General features: G+C 34.0%; 2 protein-coding genes across 2 annotated transcripts; both read right to left on the bottom strand.

The window, feature by feature from the left end:
• Positions 1–870: 870 nt before the first annotated feature.
• Positions 871–6,635, bottom strand: LOC11429289 (lipid droplet phospholipase 1). Its single transcript, XM_003589805.3, has 11 exons — positions 6,227–6,635; positions 6,011–6,078; positions 5,318–5,388; positions 4,500–4,742; positions 3,099–3,262; positions 2,960–3,015; positions 2,808–2,860; positions 2,608–2,722; positions 1,484–1,581; positions 1,234–1,362; positions 871–1,152 (listed from the first exon to the last, which is right to left on the bottom strand). Exons 1-10 carry the CDS (start codon positions 6,349–6,351, stop codon positions 1,291–1,293), a joined length of 1,065 nt encoding a protein of 354 aa, XP_003589853.1. The 5' UTR covers positions 6,352–6,635; the 3' UTR covers positions 871–1,152; positions 1,234–1,290.
• Positions 6,636–18,913: 12,278 nt separating this feature from the next.
• LOC11425164 (glycerol-3-phosphate acyltransferase RAM2-like) lies at positions 18,914–21,788 on the bottom strand. The gene is made up of 2 exons (NM_001405048.1): positions 21,113–21,788; positions 18,914–19,991 (listed from the first exon to the last, which is right to left on the bottom strand). Exons 1-2 carry the CDS (start codon positions 21,722–21,724, stop codon positions 19,089–19,091), a joined length of 1,515 nt encoding a protein of 504 aa, NP_001391977.1. The 5' UTR covers positions 21,725–21,788; the 3' UTR covers positions 18,914–19,088.
• Between the last annotated feature and the right edge of the window lie 626 nt (positions 21,789–22,414).

The following is a 22,414-nucleotide window of genomic DNA, read 5'->3' as shown; positions in this document are numbered from 1 at the left end:
TAGTAATCATTCCCCTTTCAATTGCAATCATTCCACCTACCAAAATATCTTCCTCTTTCAAATCCCATGCTAAGGTACTAACCATTCCTAGAATCAAAGCAAAGGTACAATCAGATCATAGTATGCTTCATCTAGATGAGGTGAAGAAACTAGGGATCTCTGAGAAGTGTGAGGGTGGCTAAAGAAATAGTTGTTTTTGGGCTTTTGAATTGGCCCAATATTAGGATATAGCCCATCTAATATTTTTGGCCATTACTTTTCCAACCCTATTCGGATTTTAAAATTCGAAATATTTCAATATATTTTTTGTAGATTTTTATGGGGTGCTTATGCCGTTCAAATTTTATAATCTGAACTGCATAGGGTGCACGAGAAACTCATAGAATGGAAAAAGAAGCCATCAATATTAATCAGATTGTAAGGTGATTGTGGATTCTTTAGTCAATAACTCCAGAGATTTTCTTTTCCCACGTTCCGGGGATCTCGTCAACCCTACAACATTTTATGTGTAAAAACACTTAAATACCCTCCAACACCCTTCAACATTTTAGATTTCATAATCCGAACTTGTAAGAAGTGTGAGAAAAGAAACTCTCATAAATCTAATGATGTACCATCTGTCAAAAAAAAACTCTAATGATGTATAGAAGTGGGTAGTCTCCCAACAAGCAAATATGGTTGTTTATTCTGAGGCATTAATCTAGTCCCCAATTTTATGATGTAATCCATTCTTATATCGTGCCTTTGATATCGAATGAATTACAATGAATCTCTTCAGGAAAAAAAAAACTTCATCCTTATTCTTCTTCGTTCTCATCTTATCGAATCTTAAAGACGTGACAAGACACTGCATATCTATCAAACTTTAAATTCTGAGGAAAGTGGTTCAATTCCTTGATAAATTTCTTTAATTCTGAGCCACATTATGATAATATTGATGCCAATTAGATTACATCAAAATAAGAGATTTCATCATCAATGATAAAATGTGCTGATTCAATTGCTTTAATGGAAGGGGGGAAATACACCTGATCTACATATCATACACATACATACATAATACATTGTCAAGGATCATCGACAAACAAAATTACAATTCTTCACCTCAACTAATGGAGAATTTTGTTACTCAGGAAACCAGTTGTTTCCATCCTGCAACAAATTCACAATTTCAGATAAAATTGAACATTATCAACCAGGTTTATAATATATGGTTAGCCATTTAAGATTTACCTTTGCAAAGCTTATATTGCTAAGCGATATCTATACAACTCTTGAGACAAACATCATCTATGTCAGAAAATGGTCAATGATATGAAGTATAACATCTGCACCTTCTATATGTGAGATTTGGTCTTTGACCTGTAAATAGCAAGAAAAGATGGAGAAAGAATAGAGGCAGTTAAAGCGATGTATTCAAAGAAATAGTATCATGTGTGACTCCATATTTGACACATTAGAAAGGGCAGAGCAAGACACAAACCTGAATTACACTATGAGCAGCAAATCTCTGTCTGCTACTATGGAAGCTAACATCTACTTTTTCCCATGACACAGAAGACAGACCTGTTACCAGCTCCTCTGCAAGTTTTCATTCCGGTTAGAAATCTTACATTTTGAAGACAACGTAAAGAAATATGCCATACATGACTCTATTGTCCAACTTCAAGCAACATTCAATGACAATAACAATCAAATCTCCTCTCAAAAAATAAAAATAAAAATAAATAACAATCAAATCGTACAATATTAAGTTAAGACCACCTGTGAATGGATCAATGAACATTCATGGGTTCTATAAAACTATTTTGATGGTATCTCCTAACCAGAAAGTTGTCATTATAAAAAATGTTATAATTATTTACATTTCTCGTGGTTTGGTTGCACACAATGAAACATGGTCATCTTTCCACTGATATTGTAATTTATATAGATTTGAAGTTTGCATTTAGAGAAAAATTATCTGATGAACAAGATAGTTAAATTTTATTACAACAGAAAACTGAGAAATTGTTAGAATGTCCAAAAAAATATCATACAATATCTTGATTTTATCCTAAAGAGTTATTCAGAATGCCTATGCTCTTATAAGATCTATTAGGAATGGTTTTCGAATCATACGTTCGATGAAGAAATAGAAGCAAATGCATCAGAGAAAAAATTATGATAACACTTATCATGTAACGATGGTAGAATCTTGCTTTAGGTTACGGAACACCAACACATTACATAAATTTCATGCTTTTCATTGTTAGAAATAACTTCTTGATAGTGTCCATATAACTAGAAAAAACAGCATTGCAATTTGCAAAAAAAGGACAAAGAGAATGTCAACATTTTATTGAACAACTTTATTATATCAAAAAATTTTCCATATTAGTGTAGACAGAACCAATTGGTCAACGATTATATGAAAGAGGAAAACAATGGAAGGCCAACCATGTAAGAGCACAGTGTGAAAGAACACAAATACACAATGCGAAAGAGCACTAAGATATCAATGATTAAACTTCAAAGAGACAATATATCATTTAAAATGTACATCACAGTAACTGCAGAGAAAGTGAACCTCAAGTTGCATTTGTTTTAAGAAAAATACGGTGATACCTTCTATCTTGTCAGAGCCATTATCTTTCAATAAGTCACACTGCTCAGCATCACAAGCCTTGCAAAGCTCTTCATATACAACATGTGGATATTTTTCATTGAGGGTATCCTCCCACTACCAACCAAATAGATGTACATCACTAAATGAAAATGAATGATATAATAAATCAGATAGCACCGAAAAATATCACTAAATATACCTTTGGAAGTTCATTATTACGTCTAATGGATGATGTTCTCCAGCCAACGATATCTTAAGTTTTTATGAAGGACAACCAAATAAAAATATATGCAATAGGAAAGTTGAATTCATATTTAATAAGTAGAAACATGTAGTAAATCTGAAGGATACGGTCATAGCCCACATTTGAATATATAACCCGTCGTTTGAAAGTGCGCAATGCAGACCTGCACAAAACATGACGGAATCATTTGAAGGAAACAAATTCCAAATATAAAAAGAATTTAACATGAGATAAAAACAAACATACATGAAATAATATCCATCATAGTCTTCAATCATGCGTTTGAGCAATGGAGGTTTTCCTTCATCGTCATCGGTAAGGAAAAGATGCCGGCCCGTTCTTCTAAATATCCAATGAATAACAACACTTGCAAGTTTCTCAAATGCAGTTACCCCAAAAAGAAATGGAACCTGAAATTCAAAACCCATTCAACAAGTTTAAATACTCAAATATCAAAAACTGATGCAACTTTCTTTTATGCAAATATCACAAAAAAATGCAAGATTTCATGTTCATTTCATGGTAAGACATGACCATAGAGATGAATGTGCTGCTAGTTGAATATAATATAACCATGTAATGCTTTTGATGTAAAACAAATATTTGAATCACAACATGCTATATAAAATAATAAAAAACACCAATCTATCAAACCAAACCCATAAACTGTCATTCAGTCTAAAAGATAAACACACCAAGAAAGAAATTATAAGAGTCAAAGAAAAAACAATGTATAGTGAGGGGTTGGGTAGTTCAACTGGTCTGAGCTAAGGGATAAGGAGTTTGAGGTCCTGGGTTCAAATCCGGACAAATGAGAAAAACTGATCTAACAACTAATTACTAACATTTGCCATTAAAAAATTAAAAAAAGAAAAAAATAATAATAATGTATAGTTGATATAGGATCTGGTTCTTTTTGGACCCTTACATATTAATTTACATGAAACCGAAGAATAAAAGATATAGGATATAAATGAAACCAACCCTTCATGATTGACTTTGGGTACTATTCATGAGATGTTAAGAGCAAGACTTAAAATAAAGGTCCGCAATCACGACTGTGGCCACAACATTAGGTTTTAAGGCTTTTTTATACTGCAATTACAGCCGCATTAGCCACATTTATCTATAATCTTCTACAATACCAAAGATTGCAACATAATACTGATGCACCTCCTACTATTTTGATTCACTAATGACACTAGATATGCATCGGTCTATATCCGAAATTTCTGAGCTCTAGATCATCATTATGAAGATAATATTAGGATCATGGTAACATTTGAAGATAAAGAGCCTAATAATGAGAAACCGTTCCAGGAGAAAAACAATCAAAATAAATTGGTAGAAAATATAAAGCTCCAGTAAATAATTTGAGAAATTGACAAAACCAGTAAATAATTTGGGAAATTTACAAAGCGTTTATTTACTGTATGAAAGAAAGGACTTTACTAGTTCAAAGGCCTGTATAGCTTTTTTAGAGAGAAATGAAGAGAGAGATGGAAGAGGGTAATGTGTCATTCATTACACACCAGACTACAGAGGACACTAAGCTATGCTAGATTTATTACATCACCAATAGTCTCTTTAATCCCCATCTCTAGACTAATGAAACATAAGGTAACTTTTAAGATGCAATGTTGGTACCTGCTTATTGCCCCTTGACCCAAGATGAGGTGTAGCAACAGTTACGAAATTCATTGCCTCCAGGCCGCATATTGTACCTATTGAGTCCACCTTACTTTCTTTATTGCCTGAATCCTGAATAGGTTCGTTTCCAGGTGGCCTATACAGCTTCCCAATAGCATATCGTGCCACTAATCCTCCAACTGAATGTGAAATAAATGAGACTTTACGCATATTTGGTTTTCTTCGAATCACCTCAATGACCTGAGAGTACAATTTCCGGTTAATACTTGATAAAAATAAAGATCATGTATGTAAAATGATACACAATTGTATAAAGATATCAAACATTAGTATATTAAATTTCTCTAATTAATATACTGTTTTATTAGAAGGTAAAAGAAGACATGACAATTATCCATCTCCAACATATATCAGAAAGTAATCAATAACTTCCTTATTTGAAATGACAAACAAAGTCTAATTTCTCTTTGCCAATGAAGCCCAGATACTTCAAATTTTCTAAAGAGTATGGATAAAAGAGTAAACTTCATTTTTTTAATGTTATTATCGACCAATAGAAAGGATTCTGTTTTCCTATACATCACTTATGAATATTTTATCAAGGCTGTACAAAGAATACTGTCAACAGGTTATGCTTTACTAGTCACAGGGAAAATATGTAAAAAAAATAAATCAAGATATTCATTATCATCTATCGAACACGGCAACATTTATATAATATGTGACTAATATAAGGCAATATAATCTAGGGATAATGAGCCTAGTGAACATATAGTAAATTCATTTACAAAAGACATGAGATTCAACAATCAAACCTCCTCTGCCAATCGCTCGCCCATTACGTCCACACCATCTAATGTATGCTTAGACACATTTCGTTCGCTACCTGAGTGAAAGAAGATGAGAAAAATTTAAAATTACATACAAAATTTATCAATTTGTACAGCCTTGATAAAATATTCATAAGTGATGTATAGGAAAACAGAGTCCTTTCTATTGGTCAATAATAACTCAGATATTGTAAAAAATAAGCAAAGAAATCAAGCCTCCTCAAGAAGAAGGAAGTCCAAAGCTTGTAAACTAGGTTGTCATTAAACCACAAAAAAATTGATGTTTGTACTCATTCTAACAAATAAATACAAGGTTCTATTGCAAAGGCTGTCGAATTCCGTCAAAATAATGTAAGATTTTTTTAACTAGTAAACGACAAACATGTTATTAATGTCAATGACAAGATTTCAAATTTCTCATCACCTTAAACTACAATTGCACCAAGTATGAATTAGATTACTTAATCATTGAAAAAATTAGATTACTAAAGTAGATTTTAAGTATGAAATTCCGAATGAGAGAAAAAATGGACATACAATTGCCAAAATTCAACTGGTTCAAATGAAAAAAGTAATGACATAAATCAAATAATTTCAAACAACAGCAACAAACTATTGATTTGACTATGATCAAGAAATCATTCTAGAAAACAAATCAAAGAGAAAAATGATTCTTACAGTGAACAAAAACCTTATCAGGAAGCTCTTTAACAAATTGCTCTGACGCAAATTTCCAATCCGTTGAACTGCAAGAACAAACAAACAGAGAGAATCTCTTCAATTGAATACACTAAATTCCACAAAATCTAAAAATTTCAATCCAATTACAATAACAAACACATCAACATCAAAACAAAATCAATCAAAAACACAACATTTCACCAAAATCAATACCTTCCGAGAATTCCATTGACCATGACAACAAGATGGTCGGCGGATGAAGAATCAGAGGATTTTGAACTCCAAACATCACGGCTTCCATCGAAAGATTCCGATGTGCACACATCGTTCTTCTCCATCCGATTAACGAGCAATCAAGCTTCAGCAGATTGTGAAATGAAGTCGGTGTTTGGAAGAGAAGAGATCGAGAAGGGAGAAGGAATTAGTGAGAGAAGAATTTTCCCGAGAAAGTGTGAGAAAATGTGAAGAGTTTGAATGGAAAATTTTGAAGATTTTCTTGATTTTGAATTGAATTATGAGTAGTTTGGTGGGGTAGTTGTTGTTACCTGAGAATGAAGAAAGAGCGTGTTATGTTGTAAGAGTAAAGGGGCGTGATTGAACTGTCGACATAAACTAGTTTTAACATTAGATTCTGTAATAAGAATCAAGAATGTGAATGTTACTTTTTTGAAAAAATATCTCTCTCAAGTGGGTGTTTTTTTTCTTTTCTTAATAGCAGTTTTCGCCCCCTAACTTTTACGAAGTTGCGATTTTGGCCTCTTAAGAAAAAGAAATATAAAATTGCCCTCTAAATTTTGTAATTGTACAGTTTTGGCCCCCTAAGGCCAATTTTGGTAAAAAAAAATAACATGTGGCACCTCACTTAGGCTGCCACATCGGCACCTCATTTAGGGTGTTACGTCAGCGTAGATCGAGTCAAAATTGATCCTGGGGGCCAAAACTGTCACAAATGCAAAACTTAGAGGGCAATTTTGTAGTTTTTTCTTAGGGAGTCAAAATCGCAACTTTGTGAAAGTTAAGGGACTAAAACTGCAATTAAGTTTTTTTTTTTAAGTCTAAGATTAATATTTCCCAGAGTAGATGTTAAGGAATGATTATATCCGTATTTGCCATCGTGAGTTTAACTCAGTTGATAAAAATAAATCTTAGTCACCAACAAAAAATATTTGTGTTTGTCATAAGATTGAGTAAAAATGTCTAGATATAATGATTTTTGTGAATAAAGTAATTTGTGCCTTGGGACATTAGTTAAGGAGGAAAAAATAAATAAATTTTGCATTAAAAACAATTTTTTATGTATATATTGTTTCCAATTTGTAAGAAGTTTTTACTATAATTATTTTCTTAATTAGTGTAACAGAAACTAGTTAGTGTCTGAAGACAGTTAGCATTTTTCATAAAAAATTTGTAGCTTTCAATATTCCTAAAATGTCATGTTATGTGTTAAACATTTTTTGAAGAAAAAAAAAAACCATAGATCAAATTTTAATATTTACATTTTCAAGTAAGTTTTCCATGAGAACAATTTCTACGTCAGTGAAATAAACGTCCCTTATATCAAATTCTATGATGCATGAACGAGAGAGTCTTACATTATACATAAATTAGATTTCATTAAAACAAAATTGTGTAGAGTTCAAGACCATTTTACATGTATACCACTTGACACTATTTAACGTTTTTTTTTTTTTTTTTCATTTTATAATGAAATACAAATCATGTAACACCATTTAATTGTTTTTTTAGGGTGATCGGAGTTCGAACTCAGACCTTATATATATTATGCATTGTCCATAGTAACCGAGTTAACTCACGATAACCACTGTTTAATTGTTTATATCAATTTATGTATTTTCAACCTCACAAGTTAATATCAAATACTTTGAAAACAAAATGTCACGTCAGCATTTTCCAATTAAAATGTGAATAAGGAACTAACAAATCTAAAATGGAATAAACATCGGGGGCTAAAGTCTAGCAATTGAAACTTGATGTGCTAAAATCAAACTATTAAAATTTAGATGTCAAAACTACATTTAAGGCACTTTTTAAAAGGATTTAATTTAATTTTTTTATGAAAAGGAAACTTGCCAAAAAAACAAGCCCATAGAACTATATTAAAACAAAAAGGAGAGGGGCATAGAACCAAAATCCTCAATACATCAAGAAAATCTATAGTTAATCATGCCTAGCCTATTTCTATTGAATTCTGAATCAATTTGACAAGGAACATGATCCCACCAAGCATAAGTTTGCAAAGAAATACCTATGTTGGCCAAAATATCAGCACAATGATTTCTTTTCCTATAAACATGAGTGACAAAGAAATTCATTGAAAAAACCTTAATCATGTAGTTTTCCCATCCGTTCCTTAGTTGCCAAGGAACTATCTTAGATGATTTGAAAGCTAGAATAACCAAAACTGAGTCTGTTTCTAATCAGAGATTGTTCCAACCCTTTTGAGATGCTATTTCAATTGCTATTATAGCACCTTGAAGTAAAAATAATTGTTAAAAGGATTTAATTTATACCGAAGTAAAAATAAATTATACATATACTCAATCAAATTACATTTTTAGTAAAAAGAAAACAAAATACATCGTATAAAAATATAATAAAGTGACATTTTTGTATGATTTGATTGGATGTGTCAAAACATATAAATTATTCTTATTTTAAAAATATCATTATAACATGATTGAATTAAATAAATGTATAAAAAAGTTTTACATCATGGTTACATAAAAATTAATCTTAAAAAGACAATTGTTATAAAGTACCAATGATATCGGATACGTTGAGTTTCCATTGAATATTGATGTAAAATAAACATCCTCAACAATCGAAAGATTAAATATGTTTTTGCTCCCTATAAATGTATGAATTTTGTTTTAGTCCCTCTAAAAAATTTCTTTAACTTTTAATTCCTATAAATTTTTCAATCATCATTTTTGGTTTTTTTTTAAGTCATCTCATGTGTAGCATTTATATATTTTTAGGAAATTGTACAGAAATGTGTATAATATTGTAAAAATCTCTCCAAAAAGAAAATAGAATTTTTTTAGACAAACATGAATTAAATATGAATTTTTAACCGTTTAAAACAGAAAAATTCATATTTAATTCATGTTTTTCTAATAATTCTAATTTTTTTTTGAAAGATTTTTATAATATTATAAATTTTTATTGAATTTTTTAATTGTAAAACAAAAAGTTGATAACAATGATAAATTCAATAACAAAATAGCGAAAATAGAACATACAACTATAGTGTAAAGTAGTATTCTATCAGAAAAACAAATTAGAGTGTAAAATTTACATTGTCATTCAATATCAATAATTTTCTTAGAGGAATATCAATCATGAAGTATTCTATCAAATTATTTCAATGCACTCTACTTTAATGGTATAATAACATGGATAGATAATTTCTATAAAAAAAAACATGGATAGATAATTGATATCTTATATTTTTCTTTTTGTTATCTATTAGGTATAAAACTGATTTACATCGACAAAAAATATCCATAAAATATAAATATTAAATAAAATATAGGAAAATAATATGATTGGATACTACAACCAGATGTAAAATTAATTCAAAATTTAAATTGAAAATTTGATAACTTGAGTACTTTTTTTAAAATCAACCCGCTCTTTCTAAAACTTTTACTCTGACCTCTCTCTAACTTCCCACCAAACGTTTACCGCCAAACCCTCCCTCTTTTTCCAAACTTCAACCACCGTGATGTAGCACTTTCAACCGGTGGTGCGAGGAGAGTTGTTTCTTCGCATCACCTCCTCCCCCTCTTCGAGGTTTTCTCTCCTTTCCTCCGGCGATCTTCCATCCCCTTTACCGCTCATCCGTCGTGGCCAGCTTGCGTCGTAGTGTTTTGATGGTTGATTCAGATTCTTGATTCGGTTTCAGATTCGGGATTACTGGTGTTGGTTGTTGGATCTTTGGGTGGTGGGTTGGTGGATGGTTCTTGCAGGGTTAGTGGTGGCTCTCTCTGTGCCTTCCCTTTTGGCTCCAGACATCCTCACCGTTCATGGCCTTTGATCTCTGGTCCCTTTCAGATATGTTGTGATCTACATATTTCTTGGCTTCTGATTCGTTGCTTTCACGCCGGTGGTTTGGGTTTTTTTTTTTGGTGTTTCTGTTCGTTTGTTTTTAATGTACTATGCCGGGTTGGTTTTGTTCGTATTGCTTGTTTTATGTTCTTGTTTGATCTTCGATTGGGTGACAGGTGACGTGGCCTTATTTTGCGGTGGTTCGGTTACGTAAACCCGAAAGGGTCTGTTACAAAAACTCAAAATGGTCTGGTTCGTTTAACTTGAAAGGGTCTGGTTACTGACGTATTGGACTCATCCCTCAATCTGAGTTCTTACGCGTTGTTTGATCGAAAGAGCTTTTATGCTTGTTGTTGTTCAGGGAGCTGTTGGCACTTGGATTTTGTTACCGTGTTGGCGGTCGATCCATTCGCCATAATCACACTCTAAATGTTCTATGTAGATGTTCACTTTTCATTCTTTTTTGTAACCTGGTTTCGCGCCCGTACGCGGGTTCGCTAGGTTGCGCCCGTGATTAGTGAATTTTTGTTAGGATAGATAAGAGTAGATCCACTTAGGCTTATTCATCACGATATATTCCCGTTTGGGTTTTCCTGGGTCAGGTCTTATGTCCCCTCATTATCTGTATCCTCTTCTTTTTAATTTAAATTTTATCTTTTGGCTTAAAAAAAATTCAAAATTTAAATCAACGAAAAAATAAATAAATATATAAAAGAATAGTATGATCATGAATTCTTTGTAAGTACCAACAAATATGAATTCAACACCATTTAGAATGTTTTTTTTTTAGAGCAACCATTTAGAATGTTGTTCACCCATAAAAATTCCGATGTATTTAACTAATCTTAAAAGTGATTTTTTTTATTGAATGAGATCAAAAGGAGGACTACTAACAAAATTGCACCTCTTGTAAAAAAAAAAAAAAACAAAATTGCACCCTTTACAATGTTTAATGATGTGGAAAACGAAAGGACGGCAAAGGCTACGGTGGGAGATCTCATTAGGTCTCCTACCGTAGGAGACTTAGATTTTTTTTTTTTTTTTTACAAATTGGATGTCAACTATTGTATGTAGTTGAAAACTTTTGAATGGTTGAGATTTACATGTTATATGACCTATTTAAGATTGTGTTATTTAAACATCTATCCATCCTCAACGGTTGACAAATTGGATGTCAACCATTGGATGTAGTTGAAAACTTTTGAATGGTTGAGATTTACATGTTATATGACCTATTAGGATTGTGTTATTTACATGTTATATGACCTATTATGGTTGAATGGTTGCTCAAGAATATTTACCATCCTCAACGATTGAATGAGGTTTTGGGAGATCTCCCTCCAGATCAGTTGCCTTCTGCTTCAACGAATCCCTCTCCAGCTCTAATGCCTCCTTCTTAGTATTGGCATCATTCAACGACTTGTCCGCCACCTTTTTTTTGACTCCAACACCTCTTTCAATCTAGCCTCAAGATTTGTCACCTTGTTCTTCCATTTATCCACATCTTCAGAAGCGTTCTTATATTTCACCTATAAATCGCCATGCTTCTTCTCCATCATGTGTCCCAATAAAAGGACCCGGAGGGCCGACATCCCTGCATCCATCACCAGCTCACCAAACTTACTCGTCACACCAGCATCTATGTCAACCTCTGCCAAAAGCGCCTTTTCCTCCATATACCTACAAAGATTGACGAAATACAATTAAAAACCTCATCATAATACAAGAACATACTTCAAAGATCAACTAATTTCCACACCTGCGAAAATCAAAATCCTTGTGCCAGAAAGATTCCTCCTCCAAGACTCACACAAATAAGCCTCAAGACTTTTAGAATTGCCCTCTCAGTTCAAAAAGCTCATGAATATCCATAAGCTATAACTTCTCCAACAAGCACACCATACCTTGCTCATATGGCGTCATCTTATTGAAATCATATCCCATCACTACAATTGGAGCATTGGTCTAACATAGAGGGAACTTAGGTTTTCCCTTCACCATCACCGAAGAAGTTAAGTGTAACACCTCGTTTTCCCAATATACAAATTTTTTAAAACATTTATCAGAGTAAGCATCGTAAACAACGGGATATCACATAAAACGTAATCCAAAACAGTTAAATAATAATTTAACCAAAAGTCGTAAACATTGCAGCGGAATTTAGTTCATAATCCATAAATCAGTTTGGCACGTAGGCCCCATCAAAATATCTCAAATGAGTTAAATCAACTTAACAAAACATAATAAATGTTCAACATCATAAAACATAAACATGATAGTCACGTAAGAGAATGAAGCATGCATAATCATAAAGCCCCATCCCGTTACGTATCAGAGCGACCTAGACGACACAGTGAAGGCAAGGCCACTCACGACGGAATCAGCACACTAAGCTCGATCACCTGCACGTTACCCACGGTCGAGGTAACATTCAAACAGAAGGGGTGAGATTTCATAACAGAATAACATTAATCAATGCAATTAAGAATCATAAGTTAACATCCTAATCAGTCTTGATCATAATCAATTTAAAACATAATCATCATTGTATCTTTAATAAGCATTTATCACGTAATCACATAATCAATCATCATCAACAACATAACATTATCACGTAATCACATAATCAATCATCATCAACAAAGCATAATAGACATGACAATGTGACAATGCTCCTAGACTCCGTATATGCATGTGGTACCAATCGTCATCATAAGTATAAATATACTTTAATCATGCGGAGGACAAAGCTCCTAATAATCGTGCGGAGGACAAAGCTCCTAATAAAACGTGGTGAGGACTAAGCTCAATGATATGCTATGCATGGACTCTTAACAACAAAACATCGTAATCATCATAATCATGTGCATTCAATAACTTGAAGCAAAACGTCATCATTTTCATTATATTCATATATAAACATTGCATACTCAGTTAAATAACAGCAGCAGCATAGTCAAGTCACATAACAGCAGGGAGATATCAATATATCAACAGCAATTCAATAGGATCATAATCATTTCAATTATATCTTACATATTGCATAATACATTAATCATGCTCAAATAATATCAACATAACTTAATAGCTTTACAGATTGCTTTAAACGTTATCATTAGGTTTCATTACCAATTAGGGGTTCACTCTTGATCAAAAGGTGCGACACAGATCGCACAACCACTCAACAGCTACATTCTGGACTTGCTCGCGAGGCGAGAGTTCTCACTCGCCATGGCGAGTACCACTCAGATTCCCAACTAATGTTGTTTTGGGTTCAATCCTGTCCTAAAATCATTCCTAATCATCTCTAGGTATGTTTAGGCACTTAAAGGCACTCAAGGTCCAACTAAAAAGTCGAAACTACAAAATATGACATGCACTCTGCCTAAGCTCGCGAGGCGAGGAAGGGTTGCTCGCCATGGCGAGTTGCACCAAACAACTCGCGAGGCGAAGGGAAAAGGCTCGCGTGGCGAGCGATGAAGCTCATCACTCGCGAGGCGAGGATCATAGCTCGCCGTGGCGAGCGATGAATGTCGCTACGGCCAGGCTTCCTAAAATCACAAAAATTCATCGATTAACATGGTTCTAAGTCTGATACTGATTCCAAAGTTTGTCCTAAACATTATCTAAGGTCCAGGAATACTTTCTACATCAATCTAACCAATTTCCACCGTTTATTCTCAAATTTTAGGGATTTGACCTAGTTTTCGTTTTCTCCATCTAATCCTAATTCTTGCTAACTAATCATCAGAATTACATTCACTAATGTTACTGAGTTATTAGTCCCACCCTTACCTGGTTATGAAGAAAATCGCAGCCCTCTTGGTCTCTTGCTCCTCTCTAAGCTTTTTCTCCCTTTTCCAAAAGTTTTCACGTACAAAGTGTTTTTTCTAAACTTAGGTCTATTCTTTTATATCTCTCCTTAATAACTTATCTTATTTCACTTTCTCCCCCAAAACTATCTAAAATATCAAAACAGCCCTCAACTAAATATTTTTCTAATCTTTATTTTATTTAACAATAAAATAAATTCTCTAATCTTATCAAATCCTCCAAAACTCATAACTTATCACGTCATCAATCAAATCATCAAAATTCATCAAAATATATCAAAATCATGCATATATTATATAATTATAATATAATTGCCTAAACTCGATTAAATAACGATTAAACGAAAGTGGGCGTTACATTAAGCACTCAGGTGCCCCCTGCACCCTAGCAAAGGAATCCCGCCAGTCTTTCTTAAAGTTAGAAGCATAGGGAGGGAATTTTTTTTACCAGGATGGGCGCTAATTGAAACCCATGTCCCCTTAATCACGTGTTTTGTCCCATAAAAATGAAAGAAGACGCCAACATAAGGCTCCAAGCTCAAAGCTTTATAGAGTATTTCAAATCCACGGATAAAAGCCCAGATATTATGGCATATTTGCGAAGGCGCCACGTTCAGGAATTTTAACACATCCGTCTCAAAATCAGTAAAAGGAATCATAACCCCAAACTCTTCCAACACCGCCATATACATAAGAAAAGACTCATCTACGACGCTCTCCAAACGCTGATCGCACACTCTCTCGCCTACATCACAGGGCGACACCGTCACATCTTTCTCGTTCTCAGTAGAAGAAATATCCATCTTGCTCCGGAAGAAGTTGACGTCCAAAGGCGACACGTATGAAGAAACCATCCCAAGAAATTCTTCAGCAAAATTATTCATCTTTTTATCACGAGAATGAGTCAAATACAGAATTTCTCTCCGAGGAAGAGATGAAGGAGAAATATAGCGACAAATCTCCTGACCAACTTGTCTCCTACGATCTGCTCCTGAAGTAGCGTAGAGGAAAACACAATCCCCTAAAACTAGAGAAATCCCCTAAAACCCTAAAACCAAAAAGCCCTAATTCATAAGCTTCCCAATCTATTCGGTCGTGTTGCATGTTTCAAACAATACCTCCTCAGTTGATCCCTCTCATCAAATTTAGTAGGTGAAATTACCCTACCCATATCGTCGCACTCCCTATTCAGAACCATCACTAACACAAAGCTAAAAACTAGAAAAGCGAAAGAAGGAGAATGGAAGAGTACTTGAGAAGTTGAAAACTTGAGATTAGAGATCCAGAAAATCAGCTGGCATTGTTGCGCAAAAACAGAGCTCAAAGAATAAAAAAATCGGAAAGGAAATGAAGAACATAAGGAAATGAAGGGACGACGTGTTTTTATAGGACATCGATTAAAAGCCGCCTCGAAAAATCTAACACCCTAAACTCGAAAAGCGATAAATTATGCTAATGATACGACATATCAAGAATCTAGATGTTACTTCGCCAATAAATCACCAAGCATGCATAAATAATAAGTTTCTCAAGACATCGCAGCGAAATAAAGACATCCTATTCAGAGCCGACACACTAGACTTCGAAAAAGCAGTAAGCGTGGAAGCTCTGAGCTATCCTCAAGCAACTCACCAAAGCAACAAACTAGTCATGCACACTGTCTACCCATCCATACAGATAAGGAAGGCGTTCAACCAAACAACGACTAGGAGTTAGTTCATAATTCCCAATTAAACATAATCAATGAAAATAAATGATACAATTAATTTCAATTGATTAGAAAACTCAGGATTATTAATATCGAGCAAGTATATGATGAATACATATATTCACTACATATTCATAGGTTCGTCAAATTTTACCAAGTATACAATTCAACAAGTATACAAATCAACCATGCAAATATTCACTGAGCACATAAGCAATTATGACACCTTAGATACATTTGTATCATAGTCGTCGCCAATATGAATACAAAGTTTTCGTCATCCCCAATATGGATAAAAATCCGGTCGTCGCTAATATGGATATACAATTCGACACCATCATCATGAATGCATGAACATATGACTCAAACAATGCATATGTTCAAAAACAACTCGTCAACAATCATCAACAATTTTCAATACATGCATACACTATCAAAGTCATCGCCAATTGCATGTAAGAATTTATCAACACAAATCATCACCATCATAATTAATCAACAATCATCTTATAGAACATGTGGTTTCAAAATCACATTCTTCACAAAATACAGCCAATTGACCACATCAAATCATTCACCTAAATAAATACTCAAACATCATAAACTCATTTATATTCTAGCATATCATTACGAATATAGAGCAAGTGGTAAGTTATCCGACCAAAAAGTCTTATTTAGAGAAGGTTCGCCTATATTTACAAAGACTAGCACTTTTCGACGAATTCTCCAAAATCAAAGTAAGCAAGTTCAAACGCCTCAACCGAGTATATACATCATTCACATATAAGTGCAGTATCATATACATATACGTTTCATAGGCCAATGCCGACAAATACCAAAACTTCCCTAAGTTAGTATCGTTTCTTTCATTTTCTAAGTTATTCAACAAAGCAAACTAAACAAGTTTGAATGCCTCAACTAAGTATACATACAAGTCACATATGAATGCAGTAGTGTATACATATACGTTTCATAGGCCAATTCACCTCAATCCCGAAGTTTCACAAAGTTCGTATCATTTTTCCATTTTTCAAAGAATTCAAGTTTTCAAAGCAAAACAAAGTTAAAGTTCATGATTCCCATCCAAAACATTTTTATAAGTAATAACAATACTAGACAACCCTAGTTCTACCCTTTTTTCCTGAGAAAACTAGTTTTCAGAAATTCCATGTTCTTGAACCATTTTCAAAAAGTTTATGATGCCATTCATAAAACCAAGTGCAATCCAATTCATTTGATGTTTCCGAAGGTTTAGAAAGTTCAAATATATTTAAATACGTCAAAAGAATCAGTTTGGACTGGTTCGGATCAACCCCAGATGCCTGGAATGACCCAAAACATGGGTGCTGAACTAGGCAACTCGCCATGAGCTCGCCCGACGAGCTGCACCAGAACAGGCAACCCTGTTCTTGGGTTTCCTCTTCTGAATCCTCACTTTTTCATCCCAATATCTCAATTTTGATCCCCTTGACCCCAAATTCGACGCCAAAATTTATACACTAGTTTATAAACATCAAAGGGCATTCAAAACAACAACAAACTTCAGATTATAAAACCAATTCATCTCAAAATCATCATGTAGTTCATTTTCACCAAAAACGACTATTTTTCTCATTTTTATTCAAACTTCAAAACAACCACACCAATTTAAACCACATTAATACACAACCATAAACAAATATTAATGAAATGAATTCAACTTGTTTCAACAACAATCATAAACCAAATCATGGTTTACATTCAAATAATCAAAAATCATCAAAACAACTCAACACCAACAACAACTATGAGGTTTAAGCTATTAACACAACAATTTCTTGAAGTTCATCATACCCATAATTTCACATGAAATAGGAGCACGGATTTTATCATTCAAAACCATAAAAAGTCACAATTATCACAAAAACCCTTAAACCCATAATTGAAATTAGTGATTATAGATTAGTTAGTGATAAGAGACTATCCCCCTTACTTCTAAGCTTCAAGAATCCAATTTCTAACTTCAATTTAGCTTCTAGCCACCAATCCCAAGCTTTCTCTCTCTACTTTTTCTTTTCTCCTCTAGATCCCTTTTCTCTCTCTTCCTCAATCTCAAAAATGTTTTGTAAAAATGAGTGAATGAAGGTAATGACCTAATATTTTCATAAGACTAGTGTTTATATAGTCACTACACAAATGGGCTCAATCTCTTGTTGTCTTAATGGGCTCAACATTCTTACCAACTAATTCACCAAGGTTACTACACACTTAAACTGTCAAAATAACGAATAATTACCCCATCTCACTAGTATCTTAGTAAAAAGAATTATTCCCACTTAAAACACTAAAATAACTCCCGTAACAAAATGACTAATTTACCCTTGCTCACCAAATAACCAAAATACCCCTGAGTCCAAAATGACTAAAATACCCTTCTTAAGCCAAAATTCATAAATCTAGAATAAAATACACACAGAGACAATTAATCACATACAAGCACATATAAACACACATAATAAATAATAAAAAATTCTAGCGAAAAAGGGTTGTTACAAGAAACACGCTCACCCTCGTCACGATTGGAGACACGTGGCAGAAAACGTCAGGATTCGAACAAGTCACGACCATTGAAAGGTCGTGCAGTCTGAACCGTTTGATCATTCAGGAAAGCAAGAAGCTCGCCTCGTAAGCGTTCGAGAACTCACCATTAACTTCTCACAAAGAATCAACTCACCAGGCTATATTACAAACCACTTCGCCTCATCCGAAGGCTCGTGCTTGTGGGGCAATGAACAATCAACATATATAAAAAAGCACTGACAGATTAATATACACCCTAGGGGGCTCTAGAATGCAGCGCAACCACCCTAGGGGGACTCTGTAAGCTCCAATAATAATATCCAAGGACATACGCAAAAAATACTGACAAACGTAATATAAATTTCTAACGCTAATTAATCACTTCGCCATGTCCCAAGACTCGTGCTTGGGAGGCTGTGGACCGTCAATATATTCATAAGGACCTAGAAGTCCTCCCAAAGATTCTAGAGACCCTCCTAGAGGCCTTAACGCCCTCCAAAAAGGCTCTAAGGCCCAAGGCGCGCCCTTCTTAGGGCGCCGCCTCAGCCAAATTCTAGAAATCTCTAGAGCTCGACCTAAAGAGCTAAATACCCACATTACTTACGACTTAAGTAACCATAAATCAGGCTCATAGAGGGCTATAAATACAACCCTTGAGAGCTTTCTCAAGGCATGACCAACACAATACAAACCCTAATACGATTATTATACTTTTGCAAGTACAAATAATAACAATAATAATAAAATTTCTCATTAATATAAAGAGATACACCAAAGCCATTTCATTATTTAAAACATCCATGTAACTTCATATTCTTTCACTGTGTGCGTTTATAAATTGAACTTGATCCCTACTTTTGCATTTTGAAATATGAAACTAAAATTTTCAAGAAATGAAACTTAATTAGCAACCCATTACTTTGTTGGCTTTATTAGTCTTCTCCACCACAGTTCCATCATTACCAGCAAGTGCTCTATACTTATCCCTCCTAGTAAAGCTAGTACACTCATAAGACAAAGTTGAAGCTACCACCCTTTGTATATAATTTGCCACTTCATGACTTGTCTTTCCCGAACCACAAGTCAACTCCTTAGGCAACTTATTCAAGAATGTAACTTCATAAACAGGACTAGGGTTCATGAAGAAGTAAAAAGGATCCATTCCTTTCCACCCTCTAGCTGTGGTTCCATGAAACATACTCATTCTATTAACCATAGCCACCGGTACAAGCTCATCGGTTAACTCGGCAAACAAAGCTGAAAACCTAAGAAGAAAAGGTTCTCTACAAGTTGTTCCTTCAGGGCATATAGCCAAGTCACCTTCTTGCAAAAGTTTCTTGATCATGGCAGCATCTGTGGCACGGTCGCGGCTAAGCCTAACCGTTTTAATCGGTGAGATGATCTCTGAGAGGCGGGAAACTGAGTAGGTAACGGCTGGAATAGCGCGGCCGAGGGCGGTGGATAGGAAGATAGGGTCAAGTAGGGTTCTATGGGAGCAAATGAAGAGAACTCCAGATTGGTGATTGGTTTTGGATGTTTCAACTGGAGGTGGTGGTGTTCCCTTAACAATGACACGAACACCAAGTGCTTTGAAGGCACAATAGACAAATTTCATTGGTAGGAGTGATCCTGCAGCTATTCTTAAGCATGCCAAAGGGAACCCTATAGGGATCCATAGAATTATGAGTAAAGCCATTAAAGGTGTTGGTTTTTGTACTAGCCTTCCATCATGGAAGATTATGGGTTTTGGAAGTTTGTCACTTGTCACTGTTGTTACCTTTGGCTTTGCTGGTACTATGTAACCCTCCTGCATGAGTAAACAAATGAAACTAATTAGCCACAAACAACTATGTATATTTTGATTTGATGTGCTTAGTTTTTAATTATATCTTTGGAATATACTTTTTCCCTTAGTACCTTTTTCTTGGCGTCTACAATGAACACCAAAAATATTGTTATATTTGATGAGACAATTTTGTTTTTTCCTACAATACCATTGAATATTTTCTTTTTAGGTAGACTCTTTATTTTCTTATTAAATTTATTTACGATATGCTTTTGACAAATCAATGGTTAATATTGCATTAAGTTTGAAAAAGAAAACTAAATAGAAACAATTTTTCTAAAAAGGGAAAATTAAAAAGATACCGACAGGGAAAATAGTGTGATAAAATAGGGAGTAGTTATGGTGCATAAGGAATCCTTATGCACCGTGCATAAATCCCAACATAATTGCTTCCTACACCCCCAAAGTGAGCCAAAACAATTTTTGTTCAAAATAAAAGAAATCTGATGGTTGTGATGTGTTTATGCACGGTGCATAAGGAAATAATTTATGCACCATAACTTTTGCCGATAAAATATACACGAGAAAAATATTTAATTAGCGACAAAAATTAGAAACGAAAAAACATAAATTATATGTCTTCTAACATAGTTATTAAAAATAGTGGCAAAAATTAGAAACAAATTTTATCTTTAATATATACTTTTTCAGGAAATTCTAATTTGTGCCCAAAGGTACATGTTAAGATACCTAAAATAGAAATATCTCTTGAAAATTGTGGCTATTTATTTCTCAAGAAGTTAAGAATTAATTTTTCATAATAAATATTTGCTATTAATAGAATTCTTAATATGTGCCTTAAGAGCATAAGTTAGTATGACCCTTTTCGCAATATACGGAAACCCAATCAAATTCTAGGTACTAAAGAATTCTCCTAATAAATATGTTAATTTACTAATAAATAGGCTTGGTTTACCAAGCTACAAATTTGTAAATGTTTGAAAGGTTTTGGCTTAGCTTCCCCTTGTTCCCCTTTTATTTTGAATATAGTTAGATGGTGCTCTTTGCATCATCATTTATAAAAAAAAAATTACCAAAAGGATGATTTTATTGATTTAGATAGTTGGACTGATTAATATTACCTTGCACAAAGCCATGAAGGGAGCATCAGTGACTCTATCACCAAGTCCAATATCAGGCTTTTCATCACCAAAAGTTTTCTTAAGAACTTGAGCTTTCTTATCTCCAACAAGTATTCCAGGTTTACAAATCAATCCAGTAGCTCTTCCCTTATAACTAGCAATTTCAGTTCCCAAAACCATATCAGCCCCCAAAAATTCCTTCAAAAAAGGCTCTACCATGATCCTTGGATTCGCGGTGAGAACACAGCGTTTCCCACACGACGAAAACACGCGCCATGTCTCTGGGTGAAGGTCAGATGAATAGAATTTTGGAAGAACTGCTCTTGCTACTGATTCTATGCTTGAAAGTTTCATTCCTGCCATCGACGCGAAGACAAGGACTTGAATTCCGGCTGATTCAGAGATGAAGTAGTAGAGAATCGCGGCTATTGGTGAAGCTAGGAGATAGATGAGAAGTCTAAGAACTCCACCAACTTCAAAGGCTATAAGAGCAAAATATGGAAAAGAACTACGACCTATTAGTAAGGTTCCATCCATGTCTGCTACTACTGTGTGCTTTTCTCTACCAATGGAGGTGCATTTGTTCACTGTTGGAAAGGTTGAAGATGCCATGGTGATGATGGTGATTTCTTCTTGTAACAAAGACACACTCTCTGTTTCTACAAGACAGGGGTGCATGTTTTTGTGTGAAGTTGTTGTGTTTATATACACATACATGCAAGAAGAATCGTAGGTGGAATATGTTTTTTTATTGTTTATTTCTTTTTCATTTAAATTAAATAGGGTAATTTTAAAAATAAAAAAAAATAATATTGATTTTGATACATCCAAGTTTGTGATATCTCCGCGACAGTTAGCTAGGCAACTTTTTTTTTTTTTGGTGGTCAGGATTTGAACTCCGAACCTTATATATATGATGCATTGTTCTTATCAACTGAGCTAAGTCCATGAGAATTTAGTCAACTATGTTTTGTTTTCGTATGAACCTTTGTATGATTTTTCTTTGAACGACAATATTTATTAATAACTAAACCCTAAGGAAGACAAACATGGACCTGTAAGACAAAAACTACAAAGCAAAGGACGATGTATTTCAGGATGAAACACTAAAAAAGAAATGCTTACACCATACATCATAAACACCAATAAAAAAACAAACCTCCGAAGCTAAATCAACATCAACACCAAACTAAACCCCTACAAACGAAACATACCCTAAAAGCTGAGCCAGCCATATAGACTACTCACTAGAACTAGGTAGGACCACAATACATATCAAAATTCTCATTCAAAGAGATTTAA

The sequence above is a fragment of the Medicago truncatula genome, chromosome 1 (assembly GCF_003473485.1).
Source record: "Medicago truncatula cultivar Jemalong A17 chromosome 1, MtrunA17r5.0-ANR, whole genome shotgun sequence".
Classification (NCBI taxonomy): domain Eukaryota; kingdom Viridiplantae; phylum Streptophyta; class Magnoliopsida; order Fabales; family Fabaceae; genus Medicago; species Medicago truncatula.
The sequence above is the reverse complement of the archived record's forward strand: the minus strand, read 5'-3'. Positions and strand labels throughout refer to the sequence as shown.

Coding starts and splice junctions, on each gene's coding strand:
- LOC11429289 (XM_003589805.3), bottom strand. CDS start 6,351: ATGGAGAAGAACGATGTGTGCACATCGGAATCTTTCGATGGAAGCCGT. Junction 4,743..5,317: donor GCGAGCGATTGGCAGAGGAG/GTTTGATTGTTG, acceptor TTGTACTCTCAG/GTCATTGAGGTGATTCGAAG. Junction 2,861..2,959: donor TTCAAATGTGGGCTATGACC/GTATCCTTCAGA, acceptor TAAAAACTTAAG/ATATCGTTGGCTGGAGAACA.
- LOC11425164 (NM_001405048.1), bottom strand. CDS start 21,724: ATGGCATCTTCAACCTTTCCAACAGTGAACAAATGCACCTCCATTGGT. Junction 19,992..21,112: donor CCTTCATGGCTTTGTGCAAG/GTAATATTAATC, acceptor TTACTCATGCAG/GAGGGTTACATAGTACCAGC.